The sequence below is a fragment of the Syngnathus leptorhynchus genome, chromosome 2, assembly GCF_054491065.1.
Source record: "Syngnathus leptorhynchus isolate UIUO chromosome 2, UIUO_Slep, whole genome shotgun sequence".
Taxonomy (NCBI): domain Eukaryota; kingdom Metazoa; phylum Chordata; class Actinopteri; order Syngnathiformes; family Syngnathidae; genus Syngnathus; species Syngnathus leptorhynchus.
The window spans coordinates 5,189,083-5,212,390 of NC_141196.1; the positions used below are offsets into that span (position 1 = coordinate 5,189,083).

The 23,308-nt window shown below is 46.1% G+C and overlaps 4 protein-coding genes and 1 long non-coding RNA gene across 8 annotated transcripts; 1 reads left to right on the forward strand and 4 right to left on the reverse strand.

Annotated features, from left to right (window-relative positions):
* Positions 1 to 167: 167 nt before the first annotated feature.
* On the reverse strand, positions 168 to 3,013 carry badb (BCL2 associated agonist of cell death b). Of its 2 annotated transcripts, none has more exons than XM_085934438.1 (4): positions 2,806 to 3,013; positions 2,331 to 2,495; positions 1,716 to 1,939; positions 168 to 1,587 (listed from the first exon to the last, which is right to left on the reverse strand). In XM_085934438.1, exons 2-4 carry the CDS (start codon positions 2,485 to 2,487, stop codon positions 1,450 to 1,452), a joined length of 519 nt encoding a protein of 172 aa, XP_085790564.1. In that variant the 5' UTR covers positions 2,488 to 2,495; positions 2,806 to 3,013; the 3' UTR covers positions 168 to 1,449. The 2 variants fall into 2 exon arrangements, with proteins under 2 accessions (XP_085790564.1, XP_085790572.1); XM_085934446.1 differs by lacking the exon at positions 2,806 to 3,013 and adding an exon at positions 2,584 to 2,744.
* LOC147060318 (uncharacterized) lies at positions 1,732 to 8,254 on the forward strand. Of its 2 annotated transcripts, none has more exons than XR_015068544.1 (3): positions 1,732 to 1,970; positions 5,171 to 5,790; positions 5,866 to 8,254. It is a non-coding gene; the product is annotated as an uncharacterized LOC147060318 (long non-coding RNA). The 2 variants fall into 2 exon arrangements; XR_015068545.1 differs by having other exon boundaries at positions 5,171 to 5,305; positions 5,455 to 8,254.
* Positions 3,426 to 6,521, reverse strand: gp1ba (glycoprotein Ib platelet subunit alpha). The gene is made up of 6 exons (XM_085934048.1): positions 6,290 to 6,521; positions 5,851 to 5,946; positions 5,594 to 5,785; positions 5,416 to 5,511; positions 5,177 to 5,356; positions 3,426 to 4,772 (listed from the first exon to the last, which is right to left on the reverse strand). The coding sequence occupies exons 1-6, from the start codon at positions 6,449 to 6,451 to the stop codon at positions 3,735 to 3,737; spliced, it is 1,764 nt and encodes a 587-aa protein (XP_085790174.1). The 5' UTR covers positions 6,452 to 6,521; the 3' UTR covers positions 3,426 to 3,734.
* On the reverse strand, positions 6,707 to 18,978 carry LOC147060320 (kinesin-like protein KIF1C). Of its 2 annotated transcripts, XM_085933568.1 has the most exons (27): positions 18,615 to 18,978; positions 16,299 to 16,410; positions 16,155 to 16,231; positions 16,009 to 16,087; positions 15,846 to 15,946; positions 15,601 to 15,666; positions 15,361 to 15,539; positions 15,121 to 15,232; positions 14,979 to 15,056; positions 14,853 to 14,918; positions 14,674 to 14,752; positions 14,284 to 14,362; positions 13,948 to 14,096; positions 12,524 to 12,723; positions 12,311 to 12,390; positions 12,167 to 12,242; positions 11,977 to 12,056; positions 11,803 to 11,897; positions 11,300 to 11,383; positions 11,054 to 11,234; positions 10,896 to 10,968; positions 10,713 to 10,811; positions 10,474 to 10,635; positions 9,999 to 10,268; positions 9,752 to 9,865; positions 9,498 to 9,690; positions 6,707 to 9,313 (listed from the first exon to the last, which is right to left on the reverse strand). In XM_085933568.1, exons 2-27 carry the CDS (start codon positions 16,402 to 16,404, stop codon positions 8,628 to 8,630), a joined length of 3,564 nt encoding a protein of 1,187 aa, XP_085789694.1. In that variant the 5' UTR covers positions 16,405 to 16,410; positions 18,615 to 18,978; the 3' UTR covers positions 6,707 to 8,627. The 2 variants fall into 2 exon arrangements, with proteins under 2 accessions (XP_085789694.1, XP_085789703.1); XM_085933577.1 differs by lacking the exon at positions 18,615 to 18,978 and having other exon boundaries at positions 16,299 to 16,423.
* Positions 18,979 to 20,164: 1,186 nt separating this feature from the next.
* LOC147060321 (CTD nuclear envelope phosphatase 1A) lies at positions 20,165 to 22,862 on the reverse strand. Its single transcript, XM_085934357.1, has 8 exons — positions 22,258 to 22,862; positions 21,730 to 21,796; positions 21,530 to 21,648; positions 21,387 to 21,458; positions 21,191 to 21,307; positions 20,860 to 20,971; positions 20,712 to 20,796; positions 20,165 to 20,636 (listed from the first exon to the last, which is right to left on the reverse strand). The coding sequence occupies exons 1-8, from the start codon at positions 22,360 to 22,362 to the stop codon at positions 20,576 to 20,578; spliced, it is 738 nt and encodes a 245-aa protein (XP_085790483.1). The 5' UTR covers positions 22,363 to 22,862; the 3' UTR covers positions 20,165 to 20,575.
* Positions 22,863 to 23,308: the final 446 nt, after the last annotated feature.

Here is a 23,308-nt window from a genome sequence, read left to right on the forward strand (position 1 = left end):
AGTTTTGTTGTCATTAACCAATCAAAGGACAGCAAAATGCTGATGTCATCAAGAGCCAACAAGGACAAATTTGCAGTATCAGTTCCCAAGTTACCAAGGCCTGCAATTTATGTAAATAATTAGGGTCACATCATGAGGCTTTTGTCCAACCCAAAAATAAATGCCACTTTTTTTTTTGTCCTAAGTATTATTTATTCAGGACAGCATTAAGGATATGAAGGTTAACAGCTGTAGAGAAAACGCATGTACAAATCTCCATTAAAAAAAGAACAATTCAAATCTTTTTCCACACAGATTCAAGTAATACCATTGCCAGACTGCACATGCCCAAGTTTCTGTCTTTTTTTTTTTTTTTCAGTGTGACTTCAGTGTCATTACGTGTTGACGTTTTAAAGCGGTACCGTGTGGCGTCGCGTTCACAATGATTTGAAGGCATTTGACAAGATTCAGTTGATGGTGTCGGCACCGTGTGCGAACGCTAAACGCGGCACCACCCTGACAGGAATACTTGTTGTCCCAAAATATTTCATACATAATGGTCTCATCACTCCTTTGCAGAAAATTCTTCAAATATCATTTTCAGTCTATTTATAATCACAACTGGGACGATAATATTGAAATACACACTTGGGTGAATGTTAAAATAGGAAGAAAAAAAAAAAAAAAGGCCAATTAAATTGTCTTGATTTCTGTTTGGAGAATCTACAATAAAAAGCATTCAAAGACAGAAGTAGCGCACCGATTATCATCTGTTAATCATCACATAGGGCTCAAGGCTAAATCGTCACGTGGCCATCGGAACAAACCAAAACATTGATCCAGTGTTAAGTTATTTGGAAATGGCGTGACGATTTGAGCCAAAATGGCTGTCCCTGCCAGCGCTTCAGTCGCGATCAAATCTGTCCTGGTGTCACAAAACGCGACGTCATGGAAGGCAAACACATTGTGAAACACGTCATGACCACACCACAAGACGGTCCGATTGCCGTCGCGCCACAACAATATTTACACTTTTTAGAAATCTTTTAAAACGTCTCCTATGAATTTGTGCTTTTAAAAGTCACTTCCTCTTAGTAACCCTGACATATGACCAAAAATTGGATTTAGATTGTCTGTGTACAAGATTGTTCTTTCCTTGATTGATTTCATACGGCAGCGTGCAAAAGCATCAGGCCACAACGACCAAAAATCTTTGCACGTCATCTGATTGTTGAGTCGAGTCAGCGCAATATTACCAGTTGGACCGACCGGGCTTGAGGTCCACCGTTTGTTTCCTCGACCACATCTACGCGCCTGTCTGCCCGTCCGTCTACAGTACGTTGCATAGTGTTGGCGCGAGACCACGCCCGTCAAATATGGTCAAAAGTCACATAAAAAGTAGTTGAAGAAAAATCACTGCGTCTCTTCACTGATTGCAGACAAAAAGTCCAGTGAAGGTCTTTGTGGTCTCTACTCGGTACGATAAGCGTGGTTGTCATGGTGGTTGTTCTCGCTCTCCGTCTCCTGGTGGCTGAAGAGATAGCTCCACCAGGTTTTGGAGTGGGGGATCGATCGGGATGTGCCGCCGGTGCTCTTGAACTTCAACTCCTGAAACCAAATATTTGGTGGGTCATTTCTGGTCAATATTGGAATTCCCCGGAAACCCCGAAAAAAAAAAAAAAACGATATTGCTACCCCCCCTGCCCTATTAAGACCCCAGGTGGGCCACTTCTCACCCCTTTGTCCAACAGGCTGTCGAACTCATCGCTCATGCGTCGCAGCTGCCGGCCGTATTTCTTGGCGGCCCAGAGCGAGGGGGGAGCCGACTTGGAACGTCCCCGGAATGGCGCTCCGTCGGTGGGCGTGCCCGCCTCCTCTTCCGCCCTGGACTGGAACTCCTCGTCTCGGGAACCCGCTGAAGTGATGGACTCCGAGTTGAGCCGTATCCGGCCGGACGTCGCTAGACGGGATGGACAAAATGTCATATTTTGGTAACTATTAAACTTATTATTTACTAAACATGTTTGTATTTCATGCTTCTTTATCTGGATTTACTTTCCAGGTCTTTCAAAACCAAATTGTTAAACCAGAGGAGTTTACTTTTTTGGATACTTTAACACGCTTATGAAACAATACAGTTGCACTATTAATTACTAAGACACTGATCATATTTGTGATTCACCAAAGCTTTAACAAACTAGGAAACAAATAACGATCAATATAAGCACACACACATTTTGCTTTGGGCTGGATCCAAATGGGCTTCCAACCCAAGATGGCTGAATGAATGAAGACCGAGTCGGGTCACACAAAAAAAAAGTTAAGCGAGGCCGCTCCGATCTTATCCCCACCTGGTGTTCTGAGCTCCGGCAAGGTGAGCTGAAGGCCTTGGCGGAGGTACTGCTTTTGCTCCTTTCTTTTTTCAGCGGCTCCTTGGCCGTCGTCCCCTTCATCTACCTCCTCAGAGGGTTCAGACTCACTGTCGGAGATGCTGAACTTTGCGGCCATTGTGACATCTGGGCAATAAGGAAAAAAAAACAAAACAGAGTTTTGGTTGATCGTCCTAAAATAGATGTAAAGTAACGGCAACAACAACGCTCTAACAATCTTTGCCCTCGACCAGCCGTTCCAAAGGTTGTTCCGACGACGAGAAAATCCTCGACAAAGCTTCTTCCAAGTTCAGTCGACAAAAAAAAAAAAAAAACACACGCCCTGAAACGCCGACCTGTTCTCTTGGGGTGAACAAAAGAAAGTTGCGACTGGGCGGAAGCTGCCGCGGACCGAGTCATAAGAAGCCAAACAAATAAGCGCAGCGTTTTTCCTTACCGGTTTCCTTGTTGGCGAGGAGGCGACTAGGCCCAAAGTGTGGCTTTTTTTGGGCGCCCGGCGAACGAGCGGCTATAGTCGTTTTGGTCGTCGTCGCCCTGCTTGTTGTTGTTGCTATCTTGCTCTTTTTTTTTTTTTTCTTCCCCCTAGTGCGATTCTGGGAGCCGTGAGTTTAGCCAATTGGCGCGCGATGACGTCACTGTTGCGAGCGAGGACTGGCTATGGTTTTTATTCGTTGTCGCTCTTGGTTACAAGTCGATTTTAAATATCGAATCGTTTTTCAATATATTTGCCAAACCTCTTGAATGACGAGGAAAACATTGTTCGTGTGTGTTTACTGTGTTTAAAGTGTGTGCTGCGAAGCCTACCATATGCCCAAATGTCCCACACAGTACCAACACAGACCTGTGGGGGGCAGCACGGTTCCACACCGCATTCAGAATACACTTGAATATCTCATCTGCGCATGCGTGAGACTTACGCATTTAAAAAAAAGTTACCAAACGACTACACACATAAACTTTGTATTGATTAAATGCTACTTTAATAGAATTACAAATAAGTAAACAAACATTACAAAGCACTTCACAATTATAGAGAGATGATAGAAGATAGAAGAATGATGATAGAAGAAACACATTTATTGTCACGATCTTAAAACCGAGGGAAAAGACAGAAAGCTTAATACGAGCAACATCAAGAGTCACTCCGATGTTCTCCAAAATGTCCTACCCGTACAAAACTTTATACCAGAGGCTGACAATGAATATAAATGAATATAAATGTATAAATATTGAATAAAAAGTTACGCAATTCCCAGAAATCCTTCTTGGCCTTGAGAGCACGCATGCGCAAACGCACTGGGCTCTGGATTGTAAAATTTAAAACTTTGAAAGAAAACCTTGTTAGCGTTACTTTGCAAACAAGAATCAAAATGAGGACCTCAGTGGGAGGGAGGGCTGACAGTCAGGGGTCACGCTGGATAGGTTTTGCCCTAACCAAGCACCCACCACCCAATCTCGCTCCTCTCTCCTGCCGTCCGGCCCCTCCCTCTCCTGCCGTAGAAGCACGCTAAAGCGTTGCCTCCACCCCGCACCCCCTTCGCCATTCTGACGTTCTCCCAACACATCACTCCATTGCTGCAGCGCCACCTGTGTCCCGGGTGTACGGTACAGGGATGTCCTGTACACCTGCCTTGGATCATCAACCTCCTCTTCGCGGCTCACAAAGAGAACCGAACGATAAACCGCTGTAGTGCCGGCGTAGAGCCTCACCTGGCGGGATCCGCCCCCTCTCACCAGCACGGCGCTCAGTGGCTTGTACGCTGCCCTGTACAAGATCACCAGTCTAACGACAGTCATGAGGGAACTCACCGCCCCCATTGCAAAGAGACATGCGATACCGGCGAACAACCATACACAAAACACACCGGTGCCCGGCACGTGGCGGAGGTGAGTGGCGCCACCTTCGTCCCTCCTCCATCCCCATGTCCGCGGAACCTCAGAGCTGGTGGCAGTTACACTTGTGGGAGCAGCAGGAGTGTTCGGAAGTGACTCTGTAGTAGCAAGAAGCATTTGAGTTGTCGGAAGTGACACCGTAGTAACGGGAAGCATTTGAGTTGTCGGAAGTGACACGGTCGTAGGAAGTGATGCGGTCGAAGTCGTGAAGCTGGACAGGGCGGTTGTGGGGCTAGAGTGGTCAGGAAGTGAAGTGCTGGACAGGGCGGTTGTGGGGCTAGAGTGGTCAGGAAGTGAAGTGCTGGAAGTAGTCATTGCAGGCCGTCTAACAATGGCCCCGTCGCCTCTGCCGTCCTCACTCTCCACATCTGGACCCTCGGTGCCCCTGAAGGTAGGGCTGGGCGCTAGGGTGGTGGTGGGGGCCTGCAGCGGCGTAGGAGGAGGACAGAAGTCTTCCTGGTTCAGTTGGAAGATGGCTCGACCTTTGGATCGCTGGGGCGAGTGGCACACCTGCAAGGCCAGAGTGGGGCGTGGCTTTTAACGGAACACATCTGACCTAAGACTATTATGAACTGAAGATAGACAGAAATGTTCTTAGATTGCTGTCTTCAAGTTGGGCTGGTTTTAATTGATGGGAAAGTTGTCCAATCTGATCATGTGATGATCGCCTCATTTCTACTTTATTGGTATTAGGTACAAAAAGATTTGATTTTTTTTTATGAGACTAATTTTTAAATATTACAAATTGATCACGATATTGGGTTAGCTCTGTTGCTATGTCAGCTGCCACTTTCCTCATGTCATCATCATGCCTCATACTCCAGGCATGACTAATTGAAAGAAGATCGATTTGGTGCAACAGTTTGAAATGTAAAATGTCTCCATTGATTTGTTTTGCACGTGCGCAGACAAACCAAACTCTCCGGCGCTCTCGAGATGATCTTCCCGTCGCGCACGTAGAAGTTGAAGTAGAAGTCTTGCAAGTACGTGTGTAGATACATCAGGCTGCAGGAACAAGCCCACGGGTTGTCGGAGAGGTACAGGTAGGGCACGTCTTCTCTCGGGTTGAACCAATTGTCCGGTACCTCGCTGATCTGCAGAGGAAACGGAGGAAGTGAAGACTCTATTGGAAAACTCGTCTTTCATCTCTCACCTGGTTGGTTTCTAAGTAGAGTGTTTCTATGGCAACCAGGGGGCGGAGCAAGAGCGACGGAAGAACCCCGATGCGATTGGACGTCAGGTCGAGGACCTGAAAGGAACGATGTGGAAGAACAGAAAACAAAAGGGATTTTTTTTTTTTTTAAAAGAAGTCGATTATGTTGATAGCTAACCTCCAACTTGCTGAGTCCGGCAAATGTGTCGTCGCTCAGAGACTCGATGGCGTTGTCTTCCAGGTAGAGATGTGTCAGGGCGAGGCAAGCCGAGAAGGCCCCGCCGGCCAGAAATGTGAGGCGGTTGCGTCCCAGTCTGAGGACGCTGAGCCCAGGCAGAAGCGGCGTGGTGCTCACCATCACCTGACCCAACTGAGGTGACAGCGAGGAGGATTTAGTGCCACGTGTCCGATCCGTATCACGCGATTCCCACTCACCTTGTTGCCTGTCAGGTCCAGTTCGTGGAGCTTGCTGAAGATCTGGTAGGATTCCCAGGGTAGGCTGGAAAACTGGTTCCTGGGAAACAAGAGAACCTGACAAGGAAACAGATAAAACTGTCAAACAGGAATCAGGAAGTGTGCGCTTGTCTGCGATGTGTCATTCAACGTCGAATCGCTCGTCAAAAAATCTTCATGTGGGAGAAAAAGCGACATTTATTGAAATTCATAGGACAGTGACGAACAAGAATTAATATACGGTTTAAGAAATCATCTGAAAGGACGTTTCCTAAACTTACTTTCTATGAGAACAATCTCAAAGCACACCACCAACTAAAAATGTCACACATATAAGAATAATAAACTCACTAGACTGCATGTTGCTATCATAACTAAAAATAAATCTAAATTTGGCATTTTTATCCTATGGGGTGGTTACCTCAGTGGTGTGTTCGAGATCCGCAGGAAGGCCGTCGAGACCGGCCGCTGTGCAGTTGAGCCGCACACGGTGGTCCGTATCCCGGTCGGTATAGCAACCATCCACGGCCGTAACTATGTTGAAGCTGGCGCAGAGGAGGACAACGAAGAAGAAGAGCTTCATGCTGATGGTGACAATCAAGTGACGCTAATGAAATGCACTCCATGTATGGCTGCACATTTGTGTGTGTGTGTGTGTGTGTGAACTTTGATTGACAGCTACCAGGAAGTGTGTTTTCTGATAACTTGTGTCGCTATGGAAATTGCATGTGAATGCTCAAGTGCTGATCTTTGAATGTCAACATTGTAGTAAAGTTGCAAAATGTGTTGCAAAGTGTTGAAAAAAAAAAACCCCCCAGACAAAACACACACATGAAAGTTGTGAAGCTGTAGTGTTTATTGGGGTCCAGTCTTTTGAGGCGTAGGGGTTCAAGACTGCAAAATAAAAGATCAGAGACAATGACAAAGCAAAAGCTTGGATAGAAGTCAAAATAACCTTCACTTGTGATTCTAAACACACGCACGCGCACACACACACTTTGATAAGCAGCACCCAAAAGATTCCCCCACTTGAAGATACACTATAACAATTATTATAATCATAATAAAATGAATAATATGAGTGAGGATGAGGTTAGAAAGCACACACATGGAGAAAAAAAAAAAAAAAGTTTACATTAAAGGCATGGTCATAATTTCCCATCATGCTCAGCGGGGGCTTGTTCAGCCCGCCGTTGGCTAACATGACCGGGGTGAAAAAGAATACCTCAAAAAAAAAAAAAAAGGTAAATTAAAAAAAAAAACAATGACTGCACCTTCTGCACTTTCTTCTCCCCGAAAAAATCTCCCAAAACATAATTCCATGAGCACAGTTGAATGTTCTTCTACAATCTTTCACTTTCCAGTTAACGTCCCGACTTGCTCCATTTCCCGCAGTCCATCTCAACATACACAAAAACCGCGTCAGCATCTTTGGTTTGACTGGTTAGCAGGCGGCTAACCTGCTAACTTTGAAAGCCATTCTGTACATATTGTTTATCTTCATAATTGTACACAATGTTGTCCGTGTGTTCAAGCGCTTTCCCGATGCTACTCTACGCCTTAGCATGATAAGACATCTAGCGTCCTGGGCTAAAAAAAAAAAAGCAAAACAACAACAAGCTAACAGCAGTAAGCCACAGGAGCTAAAGTGATCACATGACCACCATCAAGTCAACAAAACAGCTTGCACGCACGCACATGACCTGTTTCCGTGGTAACAGTGTACACACATGCACACGCATATACCAAGAATCCCCCGCATAGTCCTGACACCTCTCAGGAAATCAACTATTCGTTTCTATTTTTCGAGGAGCGTCTCCTCCATTATTTGTTGCAAAAGTCAACTATTTGCATCGTTCGGACTTTATACTCTTTCTGTAACACATGGCACCAAAGTCGGGTCGGAGCTAAGTTTAGCCTGGGTTGTTAGCGGAGGTTCCGGAGAGTTGAACCTAACAAAAAAAAAAAATGGAGGTAATCTGTCACAATATTTTAGCTTTTACTCGTGTAAGTAAGATAGTAGAACCTGAAATATTATATAATAAATATAATATGTAAAGTCATTTCTTAAATGGAAGAAAAAACGAATCTTTTCAAGTTGTTTGGAATTAAAATAATGAAGTTGGCTTTACAAATTAATGCAAAGAATCCTTTCAGTTGAAGCGGAAAATAAAATGACTATATGTAAAACAATTTTGAATGATGGAAGAATCTCACATTGGAACCGAGGGATAATTCAGCATTTTCAATGACTATAATGTGCATATTTTGATCATGCAGGGAAAAAATTGCAGGACCAGGAGCAGATCCGCGCAGGAATAGGGAGAATGTCCAAACTCCACACGGGAAGGTCAGAGGTCGGATTTAAACTCTCAATCTCTAAACTATGGGGCAGATGTGCTAACTTGTCACCAATTGAAATAATTGGTTTGGTTCACCCTATGAAATTAGCTTACATGAAACCATTTAAGTTGTTCTAAATGAATCGTTTACTAGAGTTAAAGCTAAAATATCAGGTGTAATTTCAACCAATGTTTGATTTTGTGTGTGTACATATTTGCTCTTATAAAATAAAGTCATCTGGATGTATGTAGTTAGTGTTTTGGGATCCTGGTTCGTGGTTTTAACTACAAAACTAGGTAGTTGCAAACCCTTTCAGGGCGAGTGTCAATGGCTTGCGGCCGCTGGTCCCCACAGCCGGCGAATTGCGGGGGTTTACTGTATACAGCATGTCGGAGTAGCGAATCCAGGCTCAGAGTTCAGAGGTCAGATGGGGCTTGCTGGTTGTTGAGGTCCGGCTCACTGAACTGTCGTCTCATTCGTGGCGGGGGCGTAGTGAAGCCCCATCCGGTCAAAGGCGGACCCAGAAGGATTTGTGCGGGAGGGGGCGGGGCGGGATGGAAGTTTGGAAATGGTGCATTGTGGGGGTTGTAGTAGGGATGATGAAGATGCTGATGATGGTGAGGAGGAGGGGCAGGATGTTGGTTGTAGTGGAAGCCCGCATCACCTCCCCCCCGGTGTCCACCCGGCCCAGGTGACGGCCCCCTCCTCTGCCTTGGTCTTCCTTGGTGAGCCCCGCCCCTTTGCTGCTGCTCGTCGTGGTTACCGTTGCTATGGGCGGAGCCGTCGAATGAGTTTCGGCGGTAGCGCGGCTGCCGCTGGTTGCTGTGGTTCCTCTGTTGCCAGGCGCGTTGCGGGCTAGGGCTGCGAATGCGCGGGGGCGGAGACTGGAAAGGAGGAACCGGGCTCCCGTCTTCCCCGCCTCCCTCGGCTCCTCTCCTTCCCTCCCCCGGGAGCCCCCCCTCTCCCAACCCAAGCGCCTGCAGGGCGGCACTGGCCGGTCCCCACGAGTAGCGGTGCGCAGGGTTGCTCTTGAAGGGGAACTTAAGCTTGCAGTCCTGGGGAGGGATGAAGCGTCCCGTTCCAGGGAGATGCACAATCTGACCTGAGGAGGGCGATCAGTGTCAATGACAACCAGTGAAGAGAGACGAGCAGAAAAGCCCGCCTCTCTTTATTTTCAAAAACCTCCATAGAATAACAAATGTTAGCAAAGCAATGAAGACCAATCAGAGTTTTTTTTTGGGGTAACGTAAGCAGAACATGAAAGAGGCATTCCGAGTTCTTCTCACCAGGTTCGCCTTGGTTGAGGCCCCGTAGCTTCTTACTGATGTTCTGCTGTTGCAGGTTGACGATCCTCTGTTGTTCCTGCTTCAGCCAGCGGAGGCGCCCTCTCCTGAACGCCGGGTCCTCCTCCATGAGACGCTGCACACGGTCTTCCCTCGGCGGAGGCCCCTCCGCTTCTTCGCTGTTAACCTGCTCGCTCTACCAGAGGCGGAAGATCAGCGTGGAGTGGATTGGGTCAGCGCCGCCGCCGGTGTGTTACCTGCTCAGACGCGGCACCCTCCACCTTGACGGGTATGACGCTCTCCATCTTGATCATTCGGTCACGCAGGGCTTTGATCTCCTCATCCTTCATGTTGTTTTGCAGCTTCACTTCCTGTACGTGCCATCGTGTGGTGTCACATGAGCAAAAATATCAAATATGACAAGTCGCCGCTGTGGCAAAGGTGAAGACGCAAAGCCAGATCTCACATCCAATATGGCCGACACGGCTAAGCTGCTCATCTCACCTCCAAGATGTCCGTTAGCTTGTTGATGTGAGCCTTCAGGTCGTAGGCTTTTCCTCCTTCGCCGGCCTCTCCTCCTGCTCCTCCCTCCTCCGACGGGGGGCTCCTCTCTTCCCCGATGCCCACCGTGTCGCACACGTCCTGCGCCACCGCCTTCCAGCTGTCCTTTTCGTTGGCGTCCTTCTTGGCGTACATGCGGCACAGCTCCTTCATCTTAACGATGGCCAGCGCCTCGATCTCCTGCCGCGAGTGTCGGAAGTCTCCAAGCGCGACCTGAGGAGAAGCGACCGAGCTAAAATGACACATTAAACTTCTCTCTCAGTTGTACCAGGGTGCTTTGGAGCCATCTTGTGATGTTTCAGAAAGAACAGCGAAACGACAAAGAGCGAATCGCTGACCGTCTCGATTTGGCCGGGACTGGCAGCTTTTTGTTTTTTTGGCAGCGAGGTGTGTGTTTGTGCGAGCGAGTGAGGAAGACCTCGTAGCAGATCTCTTTGACAGCTTGCAAGCGAAGATCTTCCATGGTGACGCGCTTGGGGTCTTTGCTAATCCGCCTCCTCTGAGGAATCTGATAGACTCTTTGAGGCTCTCTCCTCTTGCCGCTACTGGGAAGACCACAACGCTTCACGATGGACTGCACCTGACGTATTAGATGAGTTGTTCCACACGTTACTTAGTAACCTGGCATCACTGCAGGCGACACACACGACTGGTAACCTTGTTGGCAGGTAGTTTTTCTCTGAGGGAGGAGATAAGCCTCCAGCTTTCCTCGCACGAGCGTTTGTCGGAATCATCTCCGCTGTCGCTGTCTGCGTACTTTGTACAAGCACACACAAGAAAAGTCTGAAGTCAAATGTGTGGTGAAGGTGATGCTAACAATGATGAAGAAACGGCACGCACCAGCCGCTGTTGCTCCAGCAGCAAGTCGGCCTCCTCCTTTTCCTTGCGGTACTGCGTCTCCATGTCCTGAAGCCTGCAACGCGTCAATCATCCCCTCGTCAGCTGTCAATCAAAGCCACGACTGCGGCATGGGGTCAAAAGGTCAGTGGCAGGCGCACCTCTTTTCCATGTCCAGTTTGATGTCAATGCCTTGTTTCTCCAAAAGCTCTCGCTGAGCGTAAGTCCAGTCCTCTGGCTCCCCCTGCTGCTCGGCCGTGACACTGCGCTCCCGCTCCAGCCGGGCCTGCTCCGGGTGATTGAAGCGAAACACGTGGTTCTTGCCCATCACGATGCGGTTCCCTGGGCGAGTAAAGACGTCAGCGGGTCGCGTCGCTCTGTGCCGTTCACCCTCGTGGCCGGCTCACCTTGCTTGAGGACTACCGCCTCCGTGATCTGCTTCCCGTTGACGTAAGTCTCCGCCCCCACCAGCGGCTCCAGAGTGACCACCACTGCAAACATGTTAGGCGCTTACAATTTCCAAACGTGGGAAAAAAAATTGGCACAAAACAAGATTGTTGAAGATGAAATGAGATTTTTTTTTTTTACATGGACTGCCCGCCATTTGCCGAATACTACTTTGGCATAAACGTTGAATCTGTGAAACAAGCAAATTTGCAAACATGATGCTAGACTGTACTCTCAAAATTCTCTCGCATAATTCCGATGAGCACAATTTCTGGAAACTTGACAGGACTTTGCAACCACTACACACAACTACATGCCACAAAGTCAACTAAATGCGATACCTGACACACTTCCTGGCAGCTTTTTGACACAAAACACACACACAAGGAGAGAGAAAGTCACACAAACATGTACACACACACACACACACACACAAATGCAACACTGTTGTGCTCAGGCTCACCTTCTCCTTGTTCGTTGGTCTCACTCACAAACACACAGTGGATCTCCTTGATGAAGTGACCAGACAGCTTGATGTCCACGTCTTGCTGTCCTACCCTAACACACACAACATACGGAACACACTTTAAAATGTCTCCTCATCTTTGAGGTACGCACAAGAAGAAAAAGGTCCAACCTGGTGAACCCTTCCTTAATGTAGTAAAGGAGGCACTCGGACATGAGAGGATCCTCATTCAGGTTGACAAGGTGTGGAGTCTAATCACAGACACAAATGCAGAGTGAGCCTTTTCAAAATAAAAGCTCAGGCTAAATCTTCACCCAATTTTGAAATGAATTTCCGTGCCCACAGAAAGAAAGTTACTCACCCCTTTAGGAGAGAAGACACCCAGAGTCCCACCATCTTCTTTAATGGACACGCCCATCTCGGCCAAGAGCGCCTCTCTGCCACACGGCGTACACGGTTACCACGCGAAGAAAAAGCTGGAAATGTTCCGACCAGCTCGGCTCACCTCTCCAAACGGATGGATTCCGTTTTCCTTAACTTCTCCTCCCAAGTCTCGTTGAGCTCAGCCATGATCTTCTCTGTCTCCTGCCACACAATCACATACAAGTGTAAGAGAATGTGTGTGTGTGTGTGTGTGTGTGTGTGTGTGTGTGTGTGTGTGTGTGTGTATGCATCTCCTGTGACATCATCATCATCATCATCATCATCATCATCATACCAGCAGTCTCTCAGCTGCCTCCTCTTTACTGATGGTTTCCGTGGCAACCTCGTCTTCCCCATCCGGAAGATGATTGACATCCGCCGACTCACTAAGTTCAAACACACCTGAAGAGGCGGAGTCTTTGGGATCGACCGTCCCAATGGCCGTGATAGTCAGCGCTGAGGATACGCCCCCTGAGGAGGAGTCATGGTTGTTGGCTGGAAAGAGCGAGAGGAGAGATGAACGAGGTGGGGTGGGATTTGGGTTCACGTTTCTTTTGGAATGTCAAGGCTGACGGGCATGCGCACATCTGTAAATACCGGTCTGCAAACATAGCATGCGCGCACACACGCACACGTGTGTACTTGAAGAACATGGTTCAAACTCACGGCCTGGGGCCAGATCCGGCTTGTTACATAATTTTTTGTGGCCCATGAAAACTTGTCTTTCCGTTCCTTACTAAATGACAGAAATTCTGGACTAAAATTACTATTGTTGTTCATTTTTGTAGATAACAACCATTTCATTTCCCTCGTAAAATATTTCATAATTGGTTCCATGACTTCGAATGATATATTTTTGTTTTTTTTAAATACACAGTGGTATTCGCCTTACTTTTTTTATTTGATTTGATATAGTGTACAGTATGGGTGAATTTATTAACAAACTTAATCACAGAAGGAATTCAATTATGGTTTTCCAAAGTCCGGCCTGGGGGCTATTTAAGACCCATTGCACGTTCTCATTTGATCCGCCATATATTCTAATAATGATTTAAAAAGTAGTGGTGTAACAATGTTAAAATAAAAAAAATATCCTTAACAACATCACATTTGTTAAAAAGATGATAAGACTAAACATTTATTTTTAAATAATTATTATTATCATTATTATTATTGTCATAAATTAGAAGTGCCTTTTTTTGTAATTGTCACAAAATGTTACAATATACACTACATTTTATTTAGTATTTTAAAACGTGAAATGTTACAAAAGACTGGCTATTATTATTTTTCAAAATTGAAATAAGCCCTCAAAATGGAATGCATTCTCACTGTTATTAGTGTAGACATTATTAATGTTAATTAGAACTAAACCTAATAACATTTTACTTTGCACATTCAACTATTTAGCATTTGTTAACGTCCAACATTGGATTGTCTTCTTTCTTCCATTTTGTTCCTGTCTGGGGCGCTGCATGGAAAAAGTTTGTCAAGCTACCTCTGTAGAAGATACACAAGATCATATGAATGAAATTTTATTTCCTCATCATAGCTGAGGGAAATTTGTGGACCGCAGCGAAATGGAGTTTGATTTTCGCCGATGTTGAACAATATGACACGCGCAACATGATTTGGAGCAGCGGCGTAGCAGAGTCGTGTGGAATGCGATGAGCAGGGATGATGGAATGCGGTAAGCGCCGACAGTGGAATGCAACATACCCTGGTTGTGGATAAGCTCGTGCAGGCCCTGAGCGAAGAGGAGGCTTCGCAGTCGTTCCACTTCCCCTTTCAGCTCTCGGATCAGTTTGGCGTTGGGATCTTCGTTGATGATGGCGTTACAGCGAATCTGCTTGGCTCGGTCGGCGTACCTGCAAGCGCGGTCAGGTCAGATTATGGCCACGGTAGGAGGCGCCAAGATGCCCTTCCTTGCCCTTTTGGGAGCCCAAGATCAGGGGATGCTTTGAGAATAATTGTCAATTGATTGTCTATGTGAAGCCCTTTGAGACTGCTTGTGATTTAGGGCTATACAAATAAACTTGACTTGACTTGACTCACCTCAAAGTGCTGAGCGTTTCTTCGTAGTTAATGTCGGCAGGACTGAGAGCGGCGATCATAGCCGTGCGAGAGTTTCCGCCTGAAATCGTACATGGAAGGAAAAATTGATTTTCGATTAGCAATAAAATAAAAGGGACTGATTGCTTTATTAGTATCATTTTTTTTTTTTTTTTTAAAGACAATTCATGATTTGATTTTATGCTCAGTTAAAAAAGCAGTTCAGTTGTTTTGAATTTTCCAGTTCAATACATTTGCATTTAATCTTCATTTGTTTTGAACTTTAAATGCAATACATTTGCATTTATTCATTTGTATAGTCGTTTTTTGTTTTTTTCCTTTCTTAAAAATAAATGACAGAAATAATTGATTCACAGACGGTGACGTTCTCACCCAGGTTCTCTTTGAGGAGCCAGGTCAGCACCGAGTCTCTGTAGGGTATAAAGTCGCTTTTCCTTTTCTTACTGCTCTGCTGTACCATCAAAATCATTTAGGGCAAGATAAAGAAGACTATTAAAACAAAGCGGAGGAACTACAAAAAAAAAAAAGTTGGAGTGGAGGGAGGTTCGTACCATGTCGGCCAGAGCAGAGATGACTTTTCCCAGTGTGGTGAGAGATTTGTTGATGTTTGCTCCTTCCTGCATATAAAATGTCACAGTAACTCTCCAAATGTTAAAAAAAAAGAAAGTTTTTCCTACCTTGAGTCGGGTGCCTTTGGCTCCTGACGAGTCAGCGCGTTCACTTCCCGCCAGGTCAACTAAACTGATCTTGCTGACCTAAGAAGACGCAGACGCTCATGTGTCAAGCGTGCGTGTGCGTCAAGTCGCACGCGGCGTTCACCTTTTCCGTGTCCAGCTGGGTCAGGAGATCTCGGCGCCTCTGGCTGAAGACGATGGTGAAGACGGCGTGCGAGCGCGACGACGTCTCATTCATGTTGGTGGCCGCCACCGTTCTGTCGGACACAATCGATTGAAAATGTCTCAAAATGCAAGCCAACGTGTTGTTGACCTTTAAGTGACACTTCAAGGTGATGGAAAAAATATTGAATGTCTCCAGCCGTGTAAAAAAAAAAAAACGGACCTGGCTTTGTTCCCGGCAACCATCAGATCGTGAATGTCAGGGAATCCGGTCACGGCCAGTTTGGACAGATCCTCCACGTAGGGTCCCAGGATGGGGTGCTCCCTCACCCGCAGGGTCTCCTGGGACTTTGGGTTCAACAGATCTCGAACACGCTCGCAGTAGATCTCCATGTAGGACACCTACGGCGGGATCGTTGTCAGCTGGTCGCTTGGCGTCTCGTGTGGACGAGATGAGGGTTACCTCCACTGAATAGGTCAGGTCTGGATCCGTGTTGTCCCCCGTTCTCTGGAACAGGTCCTCGCACAGCTGAATGTTGGAGCAATTAAAACTTAAGTAATCACCGATATCAAGCAACCGATACCGCAAGTCATTTTGAGACATAACATTTCAATTAAACTTTGTTTAGTTCGGACAAAATCCAGAACAGTAAATCTGCAGAAAGTATTTCAGACCAAAAAAATAAAATCAAGTATGTGTTGACCTACCTGTGGAATGATGCCTTCCTGCCCCGTCTCCTGCTTTCCCATCATGGTGTAGCTTTTCCCCGCCCCGGTTTGTCCGTACGCAAAAATGCACACGTTGTAACCTGAGCCAGACGAAAAAGGTGAGCGTCTACTTTTTGGCCGCCGTGTCGTCGTTATGGGTCACCTTCGAAGGCGTGCAGCAGCATCTCCTCGCCGATGTCTTGGTACACTTGTCGCTGGCTGGCAAAGGTCGACTCATCGGGCTGAGTGCGCACACACACACTCTGTCGTCAAAGTTGTGTAATTGTGTATGCGTGTTGGTGACATTACCGTGGTATGCGACCAATAAGAGTGATCAAAAGTGAAGTTCTTGGCCGCATCTTTGGGCTGCTTGGGGTTGACGATGCCTGAGAAGGACAACACAAAGTCGAGTGTGCACGTGTGTGTGTGTGTTTGTGTGTGTGTGTGTCTTACAGGTAGTGTTGCCCTGCATCTGGATGACACACTTGGCGTTGCGGCCCGTCTCTCTGGCGTTGAACGGGCGGACGCGCACCGCCACCTTGACCGACGCACCCGCCATTTCAGCCTAGAACCAAAGGTTAAAGGTCATCCTCGAAATGGATTTCTTGGAGCGCAGCTTTTTCCTCATTCCCCTCCCCACTCTCTCGCCACCTAGCTTGATTGCTACCTCGGAGTCTGGTCGACGTGGCGCTTCCCACACCCTGGCCTCGGGGGCCCCCGGAGTTACCTGGTGACATTCTTGCGCGTACATTTGTGTGTGTATTGATTAGTGACAATACAAGTGGTGGAGATCAGCCCTGTCACAACAACATGGAGCTAAAAATACCCTTTTGCACACACACATGCGACCACAAATTGTTGACATGCCGAGCGAGCCCCACTTTAGCCACGCACGCTAACTTTAGCAACAACTCGAATGTAGCGGCCACCCGGCGGGATGAATCCGCTTCGGTGTAGCGGGGAATGTATTTGCTGTGCTTTTGTCCGTCCTGTGGCGGCGTCCAGCGGTCACCATGGCAACACACCCCGAGTAAACAAAGTGTAGGTCAATATCGATCGACTCATAGAACAGCTCGGGTCCATCTAAAGCAGGGATCGCCAACGTGGAAGACCCCACATGAATAGTGTTCTAAAAATAGCACACAAGTGATGGGGCATTGTGAATTTCTAGGAATGTTTGAACAAAGACTGACTGTTATGAACTAACTGCCTTTTTAGAATTATTCCATCAAGTACGCTGGTCAATAACATATTTTAATCATTGGTGGCTTTAGGTGTCGCTTAACTTATTTTCAATGCTGATTTCGAAAATGTCTTTTCTTTTTGTCACGCACATCAGATTCTGCAGATATTTTTTATATTATATTTTATATTTGGAGGTTTGAACTATAAAAGCTTGCGCAATACAATTTTTGTAATTTATACCTATAGCCTGATGGTTTCGAAAAAAAAAATCCACCTGTTGCTGACTCTTAATCCATGAATATTTTGGAATATATTACCATGTCACCTATTTTTGTTTCTCAATACACCTCTTGTACTTTTGATATATAAAATGTGTCCTTTAACACAATGACAAAAAACTGTGAAGAAAAATCTTTCTGAAGCATATAATGATGAACCCATACGTCATATTGCTGCAGTGTGATGCCAACTATCGCTGAGGAAGACTTACTCAAGGTTTTTTATTGTCTTAGGTATCGGTCTGTAGTATCGGCAGCTTCCACGAGTATGGATAACTTAGATTAGAGTAAAGCCCGACACGCTACGCGGTATTGCACATCTCTCGTAGTTCTTATATTATTTTTATGACAAACCTATGTGCTAGAAAACAATGGCATATTCAGAATCAGCTCAATTTGTGTTGGCCAATTAATTGTGGATGATTTAGCTGAGTCAACCGATTTCATCCACAGCTCTAATTATAGCAATAATAATTGTATGATTAAATGTAATTTGAGCAAATTTGTTATTTCAAACGTGTTGATCTAATTGATAGCAATTTGCAGTAATCAGTAGAGAAAAAGTTGCTCTCAGCTTCAAAAATGATGGCAACTCCTGATCAAAAGATCCATCGCAAGTTAATAGCACTTTATAGCCAGCACATCATGTATGTCTTCGGAATGTGGGAGGAAGTATCCACACAATATACACGCAAGCTCCACACAGGAAGGCCGGAGCCCAAATTCCAACATCCGAGTCACCGTGCTAATTGAAGCAAAACGACACCCAACGTGTTCAAATATTGGAAATAATCCAGGTTTATAGCATCTAAGCCGAACACTCATCGGGGTCACAGGTCAGCAGGAGATCAACCTGGCTGACTGTGTGAGAGGTGGACTGGTCGGTCGCATGTAAACAAATAAGTGTTCACACTCGCCAATGGATAATTTCATGACTTCAATGAATCCAAATGAAAATGTAAGAGGAAGCCAATTTCACACAGTCGAGATTCGAATCTCAAAGCTCAGAAATGCGAGGCAGACATGCCAACTAATTTGATAATAACACGCTTACGTTACAAATACAGTCTGTGACGTCATCCAACTCCATTCTACCTGACGGGGCGAGTGTGTGTGTATATGTGTGTGTATCGAAGTGGGGGAGAAGTGTCGCGATCGCCTCACGCGACCACCATGTCCGGAAGCCACGGCGCGCTGCTTCCGCTCCCGGCCTGACGGTATCGGGACACCCCGTCATTAAGTTGACGATGAGCGCTCACGTCACGCTCGTACACGCCGGGCAAGAGAAAAAGTTTGAAGGACTTACGGCGTGACGGAGCAGATGTCACCGTGACCGCTGGAAAAGTTGCGGGCCGGTCGAGCGGAAGATCCGGAGGACTCGGTAGAATCGACACCCGGCCGGCGGCGGCGTCTGTGGTCGCCGGCGACCTTTGGCGCTCCGCCGCTGTTCCGCGCGGTGTCGCCGCGGTAGACAGCGGCCAAGGTGGACTTTTGAGATGGGAAAATGGAGTTGGAACAACAGGAAGGAGACGGGGGTGGGGTGGGGGGGGAAGAGAGAGCCTGGCCGGTGGCGTGGCCGCGCGGCGGGTGCGTGCCTGAGCCGTGGCCTGAGCTGGCGAGCGCGTTCACGACGCAGCGCCTCGAGACCCGCGTGGGCCCGCCCAATCTCCAGGAGGAGTCGAGTTACTGCCAGAACCGGAATGGCCAGCTTTTATTCTGAAAAGGCTACATCACATTTGGATAGAATCGTATCCTGCGAGTGGGAATCATTTATGCCAACTACGGACTTTTCCTGCAAAATTGATTCAACTTTTGAGTCTACCCCATTAAATTCACTCCCAAACTCCCCACCAAAGAGCCACCAGCCACCAATTTAGCAGCTTTTAATTGTTTAATATTTGTTTGGAAACATTTACAAACTTTGGGAAAAAAGCATTAGGCGCATTAGTCCTTCCTCACTCAACCAACATCATGACCAACATTAATATACTGTAGCATAGTAGACCTAAATGTTCACCAAGAATCGAGACAGGCTTCCAAACGATTAAAGACTGTGTGAACATTAACACTTGCTCTTAAATCTTGGAAAATCGATTTTAAAAAGCTGTCTTTTTATTGTGAGCTCTTATTTTAAAATGCTATATGATAATTCCACTTCCTGGATCAATCCTGGCACAGGATTGCTGAATTGGTTTGAAAATTATTCACTACAAATAATGTAACTCGTTCCATCTTTCCATGCGTATAGCAATGGCATAACAATTAAATGTTCTTCCACTAGATGGCAGAAGATACAATTGACCTTTGTATCTGTTCGTATTCAGACCTACACCCAGTAAGTGCATTTTGTCAGTTAGTCATTTTTTTCCAGTGATTTTGGTGATATTTTGCTCATGTAAAATACAGTATATGGCATGTTTTAATGAAGGTGAGGAAACATGTTACAGTTGAGAGAAATAATGAACGTTCATCTTTCAAGCTTTTTGTTACACTGGTATGACACTTGATAGTCATCGTGAGTAAAAATAATGAAGGCTTCTGACGGGGACTGTTTCATTCTCAAAAAGGACCGTTTTTATGCTCAATAAGGACAAAAACTATCAGTACTTCCAGCTGAGTGTTGTGGTTTTTTTTTTTAATTAGTAAGACAGAGCCAATAAAGAAGCGGCTTCGGAGTCTGGAAATATTGTTCAGAAGGCATTTTTGAAAGGCTCTCAAATATGGTAAAGGGAGGGCTGTCAATCAAATACAAGAAAAACAGAAGGGCCACAAATCAAGTGCAAGTGCAATTCCATGAGCAGAGTGAAACCTTATTTGATGGTGACAGATATGGAAAAGACGGCACAGCAGTCTATAGAATGGATACAAGCCATGTTTTAATCTGAGGATTTTCAGTCTTATTTAAAAACCCACAAAACAATATCCGAGGATGAACGGTGTCTTGGAAGAAAAAAAAACATTGTTTGTATCCTTTTTGGGGGAAAAAAAGAGGACCAAAAGCATATTTGATCAGTGAATCGTGAAAACGTGTCTTAGTATTGTTGAATATGCGAATCCTTTTCATTGCGTCATCAGCGAGAGTCAGAAAAAAAAGTTTAGAAAGTTGTCTGAGATGATCCATTTCTTTGTCAGGGCAAGGGCTCAAATATAGAACTAAAATTGCAACGGGGCTAAAAATCTGGCACCCAAAGTGTTCATCCCAACCCTCCCCCTCCGACGAGGGGGCGCCGGTGGGTCGTCTTTTGACCGAATCTCTCATTCGGCCAATCACCAATGCCGATGCTGGTGGAGGTTTCGACTGAGGACGGAGCGAACATCGGCGGTGAACCTAAAATAAGCACAAAATTGTTGGTAGCCCAAGAAGACTTTTTTTTTTATTTTTGGAGAACACACAAACGCTTACCTTAACGCATCCAGCATAGGCAGCAAGTTAAGAAGTGCGGTGTCACTGGGGTCACTGAACCAGGACTTGATAGGTATTGCATTATCTACGGAGCACAGGGATTGGCTTACTTTTACACTTACATTTGACACCGCAATGTTTTCATTACCTGGATGGCTTCGATAAGCACCGGGGGAATTGTCAAGGATGACAATACTGGACAGATCGTCGTGTACGACCGACAGATCTTTGATATAAAAACCTAAATCCAATGTACAATGCTGCCAGAAGAGACACAAACAAAAAATATTCAAATACATCAAGACAAAGCAAAACAAAACATTCAATTGATTTTTAAAATGGAGCTCTCCCAGAGAAAAATTATGGAGAGTACAGTCATAATATCGGGAGTAAAACGTTGCAATCGTCAATCTTTTATTGGACTGTTACGATTTTAACAAACTGCTTTATTGGCTTTTGAAGCTTTTTTTAGGCGCTACCTGTCTGTAATATCTGCGTCTGAGAATGTTCCTATTGTTGTCCAACTTGTCGGCCACTGCCGAGCCGTAGATCTCCATGCTGGCTGTGAACACCACCAGCTCGTACCACTGGCTCACCTACGCGCACCACGTGACATGTTACAATACATCCACGGTGACGCACGCACGCACGCACACCACGAGCGACAACACGTACCACTTCTAAAAAGAAGTCCACGTGTGGCCTTTTATGTACGAAGAATCGCACCGGGTGCTTGTCAATGACGACCTGAGTGGAAAAAACAAGCAAGTCAGTCAGTCACGCAAAAAATGGTGCTGATCTCCAAACGACGTGCTTACTTTCAGGATGAAGTCAGGCGGTGTTCCTGGCCTCACCGTGGGCCTCAAGACCCCGTCGTGGTGAGAATGGATAAGGGTCTCGTCTAGGTCCAGCACCAGAATCTTCCTTTTGACCCCATCTGGAGCAGAAGACGACGAGCGGCTCGCGTTACACTCACGCGAGACGTGCTAGCCGGCTTGTTAGCCGAGCGTATACTCACTCAGTCTGTTTCGGGAGATAGGCGACAGAGGCAAAGTGTCGTATCGCACGGTCTGATACTGGATAATCTGCAAAGCGAGCACGAAATATTGAGAAACATCTGAAAAACATGGAACTGAAGGACTAAATGCTTTTCTCAACATGTAAATCCACAGGTTGCTATTTTAATCAACATGCATTACTCATGCATTCCTGCGATTCATCAATTTGTGAGATGACATCATCAATCCGATGATACTTTTTGTGACATTTTTGTTTGGTTTGTGTGGTGTGAGATGTAAAATATGTGCCTTGGCTCAATAACTCTTGGTACACACTGGATTAACTCATAATCCTATGAGAAAGAAGTCTTTATTCACAGACTAACACTCAAGATAGTGCTGTCCTATGATAGGACAATTTACTGAGCCTGCTGATGAGGCCATTAACGTCTTGGGAAAACAACACTAAGAGTCCAGTTACACAATATTATTGAAAGGCAGGTCTCTTCCGTTCAGGTGTGTCTCACGAGCGCGCACGTCTTTCTTACCGTTCGCAGGTGCTTCCTAAGGATGTACATGAAGAAGCCCCATATTCTGGACGTGACGCCGAGAAAAGTGCGGATGCCGAGTAAACACTGGCGGGTCTTCAGCATGTTGACGGGCCACGACAAGTCAGCAGTCGGCGGAAGAACTGCGGCTGACGGTCGGCATTAGCCGCCAATCGAGCAATTTCCTGGCAGAGGCGTGAATACTCCGATTTGCACGCTTGTGGCACGATGAGCCTTAAATGGAGCCGAATGGCATAGCAGGCGAACGCGATCGCACTGAGATGGTCTGCTAATGTTTTGGACCTCGTTGAGCTAAGTGGCGTTAGCTCCCGCTAGCTCGTTCGACAGGGTGACCACCTTGAACCCGGCTCCAAAATAAGTCGATCGACCGCCGGGCGCTTTGTATTCAAACTCTAGCTCGGTTCGGCTTGGCTGTGCACGGTGTCCGAAGTCGTTGTAAAAAAAATAACTTCCACAGAGTCCAACTTGTGGGGCTAAAATCAGTTTGTAGTCCACTGGAAATCCGGAATGAAACTGCGAGCCGCCATTGGCGACGTGACGTCACTTCCTGAAGGGAATCTCGGGGTCGCGCGCAGCACGTCCACGTGGAAGGAAAATAAACAGACGTGGACAGCGATGGGTTCACTTCATTCATTCGTTTCAGTAATTTGCTACTTAACTCTTGCCCACGTTTTACCCAGACAGTTTATGTTACATTACGAAAATCGCACAGCAAATTAGTTTCTAGACTGCGGCCTTGCTGCTCCCCTAGATTTATTGAATGGAGGACCAAATTTCTCCCTGACCTCAAACCTTGTTGTAATCGAGTTGAGATCTCAATAAATATCTCCCTTAAAATATTGTCATCATTTTGCTTCAATTTGCTTACAAATTGATTGCGAGGTCTGACACAAAAGAGACTACTGTTGCACGAATGGCAACAAGTTAATTGGACATCCTGTCATTTAATGTTCTCTCCCACTTCACTGGCATAGATGAACAAAGATGTAAGATTTGACCTACTTCATTTATACCCAGAGTGGGCCAAAAA